The sequence below is a fragment of the Saccostrea echinata genome, unplaced genomic scaffold, assembly GCF_033153115.1.
Source record: "Saccostrea echinata isolate AGI-Se365-2 ecotype Australia unplaced genomic scaffold, CSIRO_AGI_Sech_v1 ptg000054l, whole genome shotgun sequence".
NCBI lineage: Eukaryota > Metazoa > Mollusca > Bivalvia > Ostreida > Ostreidae > Saccostrea > Saccostrea echinata.
Window position 1 is genome coordinate 34,565,432 of NW_026889803.1, and position 13,373 is coordinate 34,578,804.

At 32.4% G+C, this 13,373-nt stretch overlaps 1 protein-coding gene across 1 annotated transcript; it reads left to right on the top strand.

The window, feature by feature from the left end:
- The first annotated feature begins 10,690 nt into the window (after positions 1-10,690).
- Positions 10,691-12,009, top strand: LOC133204823 (uncharacterized). Its single transcript, XM_061340567.1, has 3 exons — positions 10,691-10,841; positions 11,385-11,609; positions 11,717-12,009. Exons 1-3 carry the CDS (start codon positions 10,691-10,693, stop codon positions 12,007-12,009), a joined length of 669 nt encoding a protein of 222 aa, XP_061196551.1.
- Positions 12,010-13,373: the final 1,364 nt, after the last annotated feature.

Here is a 13,373-nt window from a genome sequence, read left to right on the forward strand (position 1 = left end):
GAAGTCTACTTGTGTACCAAGCTTAATTGAAATCAGAAAACTGAAATAGGAGTAAGGTTTATCAAGAATTTCAAGGAAATTCCTATTTTTTAAAACCATTTGTGACAATAGTCAATCATGGGATTTAAAAAAATATTTTGCAGCTTAATATAGTCTTCCTATAAACAAAATTTTATTGAAATTGGATAAAAACCACTAAAAAGTAGAGTTTAAAACGAATCTCATTGAAAATTTCTATTTTTAGAAAACAAGGCAACAAAGTTTGCTGAAAAGAAATAACGATAAAAAGAAGCATGTATTTCGTGTCGTATACTTTTTTACCAAGAAATATAAAATTGGATTAAAAAAACAGTACAGGCAGAGGAAGTGTCCTTTTGATGGAAGTTCACTGAAATTTCAATTTTAATAACCATGGCAACACAATTCAATGAAATCTTCAACCGAAGTAGAATTGTGTATCTCAATATTGTCCATCTGTGTACCTAAGTTTTGTTGAAATCAGATCAAAACTGTGGGGCAGCATATTGAAACATAAGTTATCAAATTAAAGATTATGAAGATCATCTCCACGAATATTATCTAAGTAAAGGCAATCTCTCATCATTTGAATGTTCTGGTAGTGTGCATATCTAGATGCAGCAACTTTGGAAGTTTGGTCTGGGTAGGATTTGTAGTTTATTGAGAATGTTTCAAAAACTTAAACTGTTTCAATCATCTTGAAAATCCAGGTAATTCAGATGCTGCATGGGGTAGGTACGTGCTTGGTAGTTTTAATCCCTGGATGCATCATTCACTCAAATTGGGTCAAAGTAGGCTTACAGTAAGTTTGAAAGGAACCTGCTCCAAAAATATTTAATTGATCATTCATCTGGAAATGAACGCCAGATAGAGTCTGAAAGCAAACATCCCTAGATACATCATCTATGAAAATTCAGCCACGATAAGGCTTATAATTACATGTACTATGGAATAGAGTTGCCTCAAAAACTTTAATCTGTTCAATCATCTAACAAATGTTCCACAATGTAAGTCAGATCCAGAATCAGGAGCAAGTATGAAAATGATGCCCTGAACAAAATCATTTCTTACTTTTTCTACATTTAACTACTTAAACTGACGTATTCCTAAGAAAATATTTGAAGAAAACAAACAAACAAACAAAAAACTTTGGCCACTAATACAATTGTTCGTTTACCTTTACCGTTAAAACCACTACCAAATCCGTGTCTTTCTCAAGATACTTTTCACATGCATAAACAGCAGTTTATTTTATAAAAGCTCATAAAAAAAATATTTCTCCCCCTTTTGAGTAATTCCTAATATCTTCAAAATCAGTGAAATATCTGGAAATGCCCGCCATTTTACTGAGAATACTGTTCACGGTATCGGAAGTGTGTACATATACTCTCATTTCTGATTCTCTGATTAACATCGTAAGCAAATCTAAAGTGAATATTTTGGACTGATTGGTCAATAGTAATTCAAAAAAAAATATTTTCTTTGCTTCAGTGAGATTTTTTAAGGATTAAGATCATTCGGTCGATCGATCGATCGCGAGAGATTTTTTGATATAGAAACTTTTTTTCCTATTGTTTATTTCTTTAGCTACAGTAATCAATTTTATATGTTCATAAATATCTTCAATCAAATATTGCAAACTACATTGATATCAACTCACATTTAGCAATCCTGCACTTAAGTAATATTATGATACAGATTCCGACCAAACGTGATCCTTGTTGACCAAACTGTACGTCCTAAACGAGCTTTCCAGCAAGGTACTGGAATCCCGGTGACAGGGGCACATCTGGGAATACGTTTTAGCTTACTCAAACTGAACCATAAATCTGATATAAGTGTTACCTAACAGCATGAACAAGTCTTGGATAATCATAATATTTAACTTTAAATTACGGTGATAATCTGATACAATATAACTCATTCCCTACTTTAATTATCTATACTATATCCTGCTCTCGTGTACATGTAAATTTGCACAGGCCACTTTTATGATGTAGCTATGGAACATGATTTTTAAAAGCACTTCTTAATTTAAAAAGCAACATTTTATATTTAAGAGGCTTCAAGAGCATTTCCAAAAGGCTGTATTTTTCTTATTGGTTGAAAATTAAAAAAAATGTGATAATTTTTGTGTTTCCATTTTTTCACATCTTGAAACAAATACATTTTCAAACTAGAAATATGTCCATAGGACATGAATGCCCCGCCGAGGGTATATTAGTAATGCAACATTTTAACACAAATTGAGAAAAGTGAGGTCAAGGTCAAAGGAAAGGTCTAGGTGAAAAAATATTGATGCAGTTGAATAGCTTACATCAGTATGTATCAGCATATGAAGTTTGACACTAATTTAAGAAAAGTGAGGTCAAGGTCAAAGGAAAGGTCAAGGTCAAAAAATGTTGATGCAGTTGAAAAGGTTACATCAGTATGTATTAGCATATGAAGTTTGATAAAAATATTTTGAATGGTTTCTTTAAAACTGAGCTAAACACTAATTTAAGAAAAGTGAGGTCAAGGTCAAAAGAAAGGTCAAGGTCAAAAAATATTGATGCAGTTGAATAGTTCTCATCAGTATGTATCAGCATATGAAGTTTGACACTGATTTAAGAAAAGTGAGGTCAAGGTCAAAGGAAAGGTCAAGGTCAAAAAATGTTGATGCAGTTGAATAGCTCTCATCAGTATGTATCAGCATATGAAGTTTGATAACACTATCTTGAATGGTATCTTTAAAACTGAGCTAAAACTTATTTCAGAAAAGTGAGTTCAAGGTCAAAGGAAAGGTCAAGGTAAAAAATATTGATGCAGTTGAATAGCTCTCATCATTATGTATCAGCATATGAAGTTTGTTAAAAATATCTTGAATGCTTTCATTAAAACTGAGCTAAACACTAATTTAAGAAAAGTGAGGTCAAGGTCAAAAGAAAGGTCAAGGTCATAAAACGTTGATGCAGTTGAATAGCTTAGATCAGTATGTATCAACAAATGAAGTTTGATTACATTATCTTGAATGGTATCTTTAAAACTGAGCTTAACACTAATTTAAGAAAAGTGAGGTCAAGGTCAAAAGAAAGGTCAAGGTCAAAAAATGTTGATGCAGTTGAATAGCTTACATCAGTATGCATCAACATATGAAGTTTGATTACACTACCTTTAATGGTATCTTTAAAACTGAGCTAAACACTAATTTAAGAAAAGTGAGGTCAAGGTCAAAGGAAAGGTCAAGGTCAAAAAATGTTGATGCAGTTGCATAGCTCTCATCAATATCTATCAGCATATGAAGTTTGATAAAAATATCTTGAATGGTATCTTTGAAACTGAGCTTTGAACAGAGCTAAACGCAAAGTGTGACGGAAGGACAGACGGAAGGACAGAAGGACGGAAGGACGGATGACGGACATGACAAACATTATATGCCCCGGCCATATTCATGGCGGGGCATAAAAATCACTGTACAATCATATAAACAAAATTATGCATTAAGATTTTTTTCTCGGGTAAATATCGTTTGAAAAACTAGGAATATGTCCGTAGGACATGAATGCTCCAGCCATGGTTCATTAGTAAAGCAACATGAAAATATGTATTAGTGTATGATGTTTGTTGAAAATATCTTGAATACTTTCTTTAAAACTGAGTTTTATACAAAATAAATAGTTAAGTCGAAGGTCACTGGGAGAGTCAAGGTAAAAATAAAAATGGACACAGTTGGTAAATTCTCACCAATTAATGTATAATTGCATAAGCTTTCATTAAAAATTATCTTGAATAGATTCTTTAAAACTAAGCTGACAATAAAGTGAGGTCAAGGTCAAAGGAAAGTTCAAGGTAAAAAATGTTGATCCAATTGAATAGCTCATATTAATATGTATAAGCATATGAAATTTGATAAAAATATCTTGAATAGTTTCTTTGGAATTTAGCTACTCACAAATTTGAAGTCAAGGTCATCGGAAAAGTCAAGGTCAAAAATGTTGATACCATTGAATAGCTCTCACAAATATACATAAGCATAAAAAGATTGATAAAAATATTTCTCACCAATATGCATCAGCATTTCAGATTTTATTAAAATATCTTGAATAATTTCTCTGAAACTGAGAGTCGGTAGAGCGCTCGCTCCGTGATAGGAAGGTCGTGTGTTCGAATCATGGCCGCGACTGACCTAAGTCGATAAAAATAAGTAGCAACTGTTCCTTCGCCAAGTGCTCGGCACTTTGAAATGAAAGTTGCGGGTCCTTCGGATGAGATCTTAAAATCCGAGGCCCGTGTCACGGTAGGTGTAGGCAAGATAAAGAACCCTCACTGCTCAATGGCCCTAAGTACCGAGTAAATGTCTAAATTTGAAGCCCTTCACCGGTATATAACTTGTAAATACAAAGTTACGCCTGATGAAAAAATATTGAATATATTTCAAAAACTAGCAACTTCGTTCTGTCACATTCAATATTTTCAATGCATTTGAAAACTGAGCATAAAATTTATTGTGTTAGATTTCTTTAAAATTTATTTAATGTATCCAGCTTAGATTTATCTTTCATGGCACCTTTTAATTAAAACAATTAAAAACGAATAAACAAACAATAATTCAGGAACCCATTCCCATGAAGTATCTAGGTTCATGGCATTTCGGGTCTTTCCGTCAGAGTTCGGAAAAACATCCTCGAATGTATTAACATCACCGGATATTAAAATTTATACAAGATGTAGTCGCTTCCTATTTATTAAAGTATTGGAAAGACAGAGTTATAAGTCACCCCTGTAGTATATTTTAGGTAATATCTTCACATTCAATAAAGTTGAGCTCCAAACTCTACAGATAAGAGGTCTCCCTACATTTATTTCATAGTTCATGGAGGGGGGAATGTCATGGACGCCTATGTAACACATTCGAGGTTGTTTTTCCGCTTGTTGGAAAGGCCCGAGAAGTTTGTATAGGATATGTTAAAGAAAAACGTGGTGCTTGGACATTTAAACCTGAAATGTTGTCAGTGATTCCTGCCGACTGCCTATATCTAGTGTGCCCACTTTCTGTGAGAAAATTGAGGTCAAGGTCAAAAAAAGTTGATGAAGTTGAATACTTCTCAACCAAATGTATCAGCATGCAAGGTTTGTTAAAAATATCTTGAATATCTTTTAGACTGAGTTCAACACTAATTTAAGAAAAGTGAGGTCAAAGGTCAAAGGAAAGGTCAAGGTAAAAAATGTTGATGCAGTTAAATAGTTCTCATCAATATGTATCAGCTTATGAAGTTTGATAAAAAAAATCTGTTAACACTATTTAAAAGTGAGGTCAAGGTCAAAGGGAAGATCAAGGTAAAAAAAATGTTGTTAAACGCATGGACAGACGGAGGAATGGAACACGGACATGACAAACACTATATTCATCGGTCATATTCATGGCGGAACATAAAATACATTAAAAAATATCAATTTCAAAACTTGACATTTCTCCAACTAGACTTAATTGATCAGAATTGAGAAAAAAAATCCACCCCCCCCCCCTTTTCGACAAAAAAGAACGAACTACAATATATACAATAGAAATATATGGACAGGATTCTTACAAGAGAATTTTTTTCACAGATGATGATTACATTGATGATGAAAGAGGAAGGTTATAAAATTTAATATTACGATCAGAAATTGTGTAATTGCATCATAAAGCCTCAGCAAGTAAAAAGTTAATGAATAACAATTGTAACATCACATTTGTCACATGCACATCAAACTCACACACATTTTATTTTAGCATTAGAAAATAACAGAAAAGCTTTAAAAACTTATTATACATCAAAATTTTCTACACAGCATTGCATGAGGCAAAAAATGAAGCTATGTTTACTGTCACCAATAAATTTATATTTTGGAATATTCATCACTTTCATACTTAATGATTCAGTTTCTATACAATAATATTCTTTCTCAATTTACCCAATTGCACATTACACATGTAGTTGCTCTCAATAACATAATTATGTTATATGAAAACCAGACACCGACATGTCACACTTAATATGACAACATTGGTCTCTTCGCCGTACATGTACGTCAATGAACATGTATATTCACTTAACAAAATCAAAACAACATACAAAATCAAAACAAAATAAATTGTTTTTAGTAAGATATTCACATGATTTTATGACCTCTGGCACTTCGCAATTTACTAAAAACCTACATCCGCCAGACGTTGGTTGGTTTTCCTTTAAGAAACAAAGAAACTTGTCAAGCAAAAATAGTCCATGTGATCGAATGTGGTGTTGAATAAAGGATTTTAAATTAATTTTAGATTAAATTCCAAAAGAAAGTACTTTTTTCTTTAAAAAAAAAAAAAAAAAGGTTTTCAAGGTGTATATTCTGAAATTCAATTTTTTTTTCTTCAAACGAATATTTCATCATTTTTCCCTCTAAATTGATCAGTGATGATGTCATTTATTTATTTTTATCCATATACACTTGAAGAAATACCTCAAAGAGGTTTCCGAAAAACTTTTGTGATTGTACATGTCGTCATGCATCTTATTGTATCAGTCCGTATCACACGACCACCCAATCGTTTATTTTTCACGCCACTTTTGACAATAGTAGTTAAACAAACATTAGAGTTATCACCCGTTGCTTTTCCGTAGCTACATTATGATTGTTCGTTTAACTTTACCGTTAAACCCACTGACAAAATTTTAGCATTCCTTGTTGCAATTATATTTTACATTATAAAAACATGTACTCACAAAAAGCCTATTTCTCCTCTTTATGGGTAATTCGTATCTTGAAATCTTCAGATTAGGTGAAATATCTGGAGTAGGACGACCAGCCATATTAATGAGAATAATGTTCACGGAAATTCCGGAAGTGCGTAGAAATGTGCTTTTTATACCCTGATGAAATCAGATCTTCAGTTTAGTATTTCTAAAATGACGAGTCAATTGTATGTAATAAGAATTTATAATTTTTGTCCTTTCCTGAATGTTCTACCTTTAAAACTGATGATTCGGGATGATTCGGAGAGAGAGAGAGAGAAATGGGGAGATAATTTTGATATTGTGATGATTCCGGTGTAGCGAGACAGGACTGCATTTTTAGGGTTAATTTAAGATGGGTCAAATGATATGCAAAGTTTTCTTTCGCAGACATTATTTCAACATATGTACCGTCTAAAAAGATTGCGCCAATAATTGAGACATCCATGGATTCTACAGAAAACACTCTATAAGTACATGTATTTGTAATTCCAAGTTTTTTCAACGGACATTTTCATATAACTTGGACTTATTTTGACCTATTATACAAACACACCTAGGCCTCTGACAATTCTTGCTTAAAATCCATGTTTTCATACTAATTCCATACAAAGTCGCCAATGACTGTTCTAAAGTTTCCGGTAATACATGTAATTAACAAACAAAAACCAAAAAAAAGTCATAACCTGGAGGGATTAAAATCATCCCTATAATTATTCCATTGGATTATTTGTAGCTCTAAACACCATTTCTTTCCGTAACAGTCTTCATTCATTTATTATTACAAATGCAGCCGCCATATCTAGTTTCTTCCCAAGACATTGATTTACCTGTCTTAAAATCATAACATAACTTAGAAATATCCTTAGATAAGACGATGTTACTGTAACGGATATGATGGACTTAGGAAAAAGTTCTTTCCTAGAAATACATCTTAGTACTAGTCCTAAGTTATCTTTGTGAACCTCTAAGTATTTTTCTCCGATTCAACAGAACCTGGGCTGTTTCACAAAACTGTCGTAAGATTTGTCCTAAGACAGATCTTAAGATCATAAGATATGTCACTGCCGTTTTAAAGTATACCCCGGTGCGTACGTGTTCATAAATATCTCTGGAGGTGTTTCTAAAAAGGTTTTACTGCTACTAATAATTATGTGACTGGTCATTTTTTTAATTCAATAATAAAAAAAACTGTCAATTTTTGCGATACAATTTATTGCTATAAAGATTTAACGTTTACAAAAAAAAAAAGATTTTCGAAAAGAGAAGACAACGGAGCTTTCAAACATCTCTAAATGGATATAGCGATTACGATATACGGTTTTGGACAGGAAACGTGAATCCCATTCCTCTATAAAGGTATGCGTGTTTATTTTCGTTCTGGTACCTTGGTAGATTGATCAATTATAAATACCAAACCAAAATACTGTGTAAATAGCTCGGGTGTCTCCTCTTTGGTTTCCAAAATATAAAAAAACATGATAAAAAAAAATGAAAGAATAGAAAATAATTGAAATCCAGATATATGAGAAGCAAACGGGTCTGTTTTCAGTCTTCATTATTCTTTCCTGCATTGAAAGTAATGCCAATTATAAATAATCATTTTGTTGACTTAAGATCAGACGACATATTCTTCAATAATATATTTTCCCCAAAACCGAATTTTACAAGTTTCTTCATATTAAATTAAAGAGACAGTACGGTGCATCTCATCAAAAAACAGACTTCATAAAATTTTTCGATAGGATTTGGCATTTTTTTTACTACTCATAAATGTATAAACTTTCAGAAAATTACAAGTCTCATAACTAAATAACTTTGATTATTTCATTAAAATTAATAATTATTTATGGACCATAAATATATACATCACAACGTGTTAGGGGTTCCACATTCCATGCCATTCACGCATTCATAAACAAAACAGCATGGTAAAAGAGGGTAGCAGGGTAGGCCTGCTACCTTGACAAAGTAGACCAAGAAGAAAACAAACTGAAAATAGAGCTTGAAAAAGCGAATTTCCTGACCAAAGTTAAATATTAAAGGATTAATATAATCGTTGGTGGAGGAAGAAACGGGAGCTCGGCGAGACTCACACAGGGCTCGCAAAGGTTCTCCTCAACAGGTTTGTTGATACATGGTATCATTTCTCATATCTCCATCGCTTTCAAAGAAAAAAGCAGTGTAAACTCAACACCTATGACATATAAATATTATTGCCATTTTAAAAAGTGCAAATTTAATGTAACTGTCCTGAAAATATTTTTGACGTTTGCCGCGATAACGCATAATTTGGTGATTTTCCCTTCTCGGACCCCAATACAAAAAACGTCAATATTTGTACTTTTAATCCTTTAAAATTCGTCTCATAGCAGATTAAAAAGTTCCCGATTAATAATTTATCGGAAAAGTTATAATATTTTGCTTTTGAGAATTGCTTTTACCTTATATTCCATTATAATTGTAAACTTTACAGTTTAGGCACGTGTCATTCAGAACTCACGTGGTACAAATAAACAGATCTAAGATTGCTCCGGTTTGTACCACCCTTGGACTTCCAGCAGATTCTAATTATGTTTAATTTTGTTTGAAGAGAGAATATTCATGTTTCTCAAACTGTTGATATCGACTTTATACCTTATTTCTTAATGATATATTGGGTAAATTTGAAAAACACACATTGTGTAGCCGTATGTCGCTTTAAGGTACATCACTAGGCATTTGTGTAAGATTCCAGAGGAAAATACTTCCTATTTAATCCTATTATAAATCACTTGAATTGCTGATATCAACATTTTTTGTTTATTTATAAACATTCTAAAAAGTTTACAATTCGCAAGATATAAATAATTATAAACAGTTTTGGTGTATTAGGAAAAGATACAAAAAAAAAACAAAAAAAAAAACAAAAACAAAAAAAAAAAACAAAAAACAAAAAAAAAAACAAAAAAAACGGATACCTTCTGTGGACTGTGTCGTTAAACCTTAATTTGCACTTTGTACTAGGGCTGTACAAAAAGTTTGTTTACAATGTCTTTTCTGTCATATGAAATGGTCCGAGATAAAGATCGTGTATACCAAAATATTCTTTATTTAAAAAAAAAAACCTTAGAATAGTTTGGATCTGATTTTTTTTTTATTTTATTTTTGTAAAAATCGCCGTCTTTAAATGCTGCAGATAGTATGCACGACCCGAGGTCAAATGTTACGAACTACTAAAGATTTTGGATGAAATTATTTTTTTTCCTAAGAGAAAAACTAAATGAAATTTATCTGTGAATTACATGTAATTAAAACATTATTAAAGGATTGTTGCCATTTTCTGATACCATAAGTATCGTTTATTGGACGAATAAAGAAAAAAATCAAGAAATATCTTTGAAAATGCCCAAACAACCCAACGGAAATCAGCGTACAATCATTAAATTATGTGTTGATATGATGTTTAAAATAGAGTTAGAGACAATAAATAATCAATAATTTGTCCAGACCATTGATTTACACTTGACAAACTTTTTTTTTCATGGTGTGTACAATTTGGGAGACACTGCAAGAAGCAGATTTCTTCACAAAGAATACGATATCTCTATATCAAAGAATTATGAAACTAGTTTCCATGGCAGACTATTATGCCGTGCGGATGGTAGAAAGTATTTACAAAGCATACTGATACTTGTAAATCTGTTAGCAAAACATTTGGATATGCATTTTTCGATGTCTTTTTTTTCAAACATATTTACTATGTATGAGTTTATATAGCTGAATATTCAGTTTTTTTTTTTTAATCTGTAAGTAACAATTAAGATATGTATAATGAATCGGGTTATTCTCGAGGGGATTACAAACTTGACGACGTCATAGTGTCAAGAAACGTCACAGTGTACAATCACGTTACGTCATAATAACATTCACTGAATAGTGCATTAAAAATGGATAGCTACAATATTTCAAGACATCCTACCACACTCTGGATCCAATTTGAATGTGAATACGTTGTACCAAATGATGGCTTTGTTTTGGCAGTTTGTGGATCAATTCCAGAACTTGGGAGCTGGAATGCTAGCGCTGCACTCATAGCAGGTAAGTTTTTTTTTTTAAATCAGCATAACACTTTAAACATGCACACCGAAATCTGATGTCGTATAGTAAACCTTTCTCATAGCAAACCTTCACCCGGAATGTTTACTATCTTGTAAAGTTTCCCCCTCGGAATAATTGCTATATTGTAAATCTTCCTCCCCTATACTTTACTACATACAGTATACCGGGTAGTAAATTTTCCTCCAAGCAAAGAATTGTCAAAGTGTATTACAAGAACGCTTACATTATGTTGTCAATTTCTTAAACCCACTAACATGACTAAGTTAATTCAAATTTTAAAAAAAAATACATATGCTGAATGCAAAATATTCTTTACTGATGTAGTAATGTAATATGGCTTTTTTGATTGAAATGCAAGTGAATTTTAACCGAAAATTCTAAGAAAAATAACTTGCGGTGAGGAATTTTTATACATTTTACCCTAATCCTTAAGGTTCTACGACATAGAGAGAAAAGGGTTTATCAACAGCTATTATTGATTACAAGATTAATAATGCGTTTTTGTTAATGTATTTGCTTAAGATCAGCAATTGAAGGAATCTGGCAAATGGGTCGCTGGGATCCACCTACCAGCAAATTCTACATTCGCTTGGAAATGGGTGGTTCTCCAGCGGCCAAACCTTACTCCCTACCGGTGGGAGGAAACCCACAACAGGATTGCCATCCTTGGTGAACATAACGGAAAATTCCTTGCACCATGGAACACAGAAATGGCGTTTGATGTTGTTCCATTCACAAAACCAAGGGGTATTAATTTCACAAATAATAATAAATAAATAATAGAAGACCAATGTTGGTTACAAATTTAGAATCATAAAGTATAATAAATGTACATTGTGTTTGTATTTCTCCAGAGGATAGTATTTGGACAGACGATGATGCAAGGCAGCTGAAGACGCTGTTGAATCTAATAGCACAACACAACTATGAAAGTTCTAGTCTAGAAGAACCAAAAGTACAACCCAAAAATCAACCAGCCACAATTGTCGGTAGAGGAATTCTAGATATTATCTTAAGGATTCCTCGTTGCGTAGGGGCAATGGCCATGTCTGCCTTTGAGCTTATTAAAAACAAACTTGTTAGTTTGTGGCCTGGTCGACACAATCAAGAAGATGATGCTGATAGGGATTTGGGTACATGGGTGTAGGGACATATCCCCGTCGAAGAGTTTGAGAGCATGATTTTCCTTTCAATTCGTCCTAGGAAATTTGTCATTTACATCTGCCAAGAACATATTAACGGAAGAAAGTTATGAAAAAACTTCAGGAAAAGCTTTCCTATTTTTGCGAAGTGTCCAATTCTCCGCCTTAGATATATCTCAGCCGGACATTGCAACAATCAGTCCAAGATGAACTTCAAAACGTAAGGAAAGTTTGTACAATGCTTGCCGAATGTTCCCATTCGATCACTGATTAGGTCGAGAATTACCGAGAACTGAGATAAAAAGTATTTATTTTCACCTAATTGTTTGTGAACATTAAATAATGAGGGAGACAGTGATTGAATTTTGTTGGTGGTGATAATTAGATTTTTTTTTTTAGTTTTTTAAAAATGAATTTTACTTTGTCAATATTATTTTTTGGTTATAAATGATATGTTAATAAAATAAAAACGAATTGGGTGGGTGTGAAAAAGAAATTCTTTTTTTTTTCTTCAACATAAATGCTTAATTTTAAAAAATCTATTGAAATTGAAGGTTTTAATTGTGTCACATTCAACATTGAATTATTTATTATTATGGGCTTGTATAGATAAGCCTCCTAGAGATCAAATACTTGAGAGTAAAAAATTAAACTACTTTATAAATTCGGGGATGAATTTTAAAAAAAATTCCTAGAGATTTAAAAAGTTTTCAGTCTGACCATTTTTAATCAGTAGGTCGGTTAGTCGGGGGCAAACAGACAGTTTATGAAAGACTGCCATAGCATTATCAACGTATTTTCAAAAGTTGGAGGACAACAATTAAACTGTTGCAAGACTACTGTGTAAATATAAATAATTAAGAAGTTTATTTATGCTAACATGCAACTTATGTTTGATGGCAGTAGAATGATGTAGGCGTCCAACAAAATTGAAAATAATTTCAAGGGAAATTCTTATATCAAAAATCTTAATTATGTTAACGTAAAACGGGAAAAAAGACTCGTATACATGTAACACGACATCTAAATTTTATCTTATCAGAACAGTTTGTGAAATGGCATCTTGGAACGGGAAAATACCGTTATATCTTGCTTATCTCTTCCTCGTGAACTGTAAAGTGCATGCATACCCAAACAAAATAGAATTGTTTGTTCAGCTGCTTTTTCACACCAATTGAAGATAGCTAATATATGTATATTCAGATGGCTATTCAATACCGAAATGAGGTAAAATGTATTGTGTAAACTGCTAGTTAATGTATTTTAAAAAGAAGTATTACAGTACATATACAAAATGATAATTCTAAACCACCTTTCGCTGACCCCGGTACTTACTTTTTGTACAGATAGGGGTGTAACCAAATAGATA

Excerpts from the sequence above, each read along its gene's own strand:
- LOC133204823 (XM_061340567.1), top strand. The coding sequence starts at position 10,691 with ATGGATAGCTACAATATTTCAAGACATCCTACCACACTCTGGATCCAA. Across the intron at positions 10,842-11,384 it reads TAGCGCTGCACTCATAGCAG|ATCAGCAATTGAAGGAATCT; the intron begins GTAAGTTTTTTT and ends TATTTGCTTAAG. Across the intron at positions 11,610-11,716 it reads TCCATTCACAAAACCAAGGG|AGGATAGTATTTGGACAGAC; the intron begins GTATTAATTTCA and ends GTATTTCTCCAG.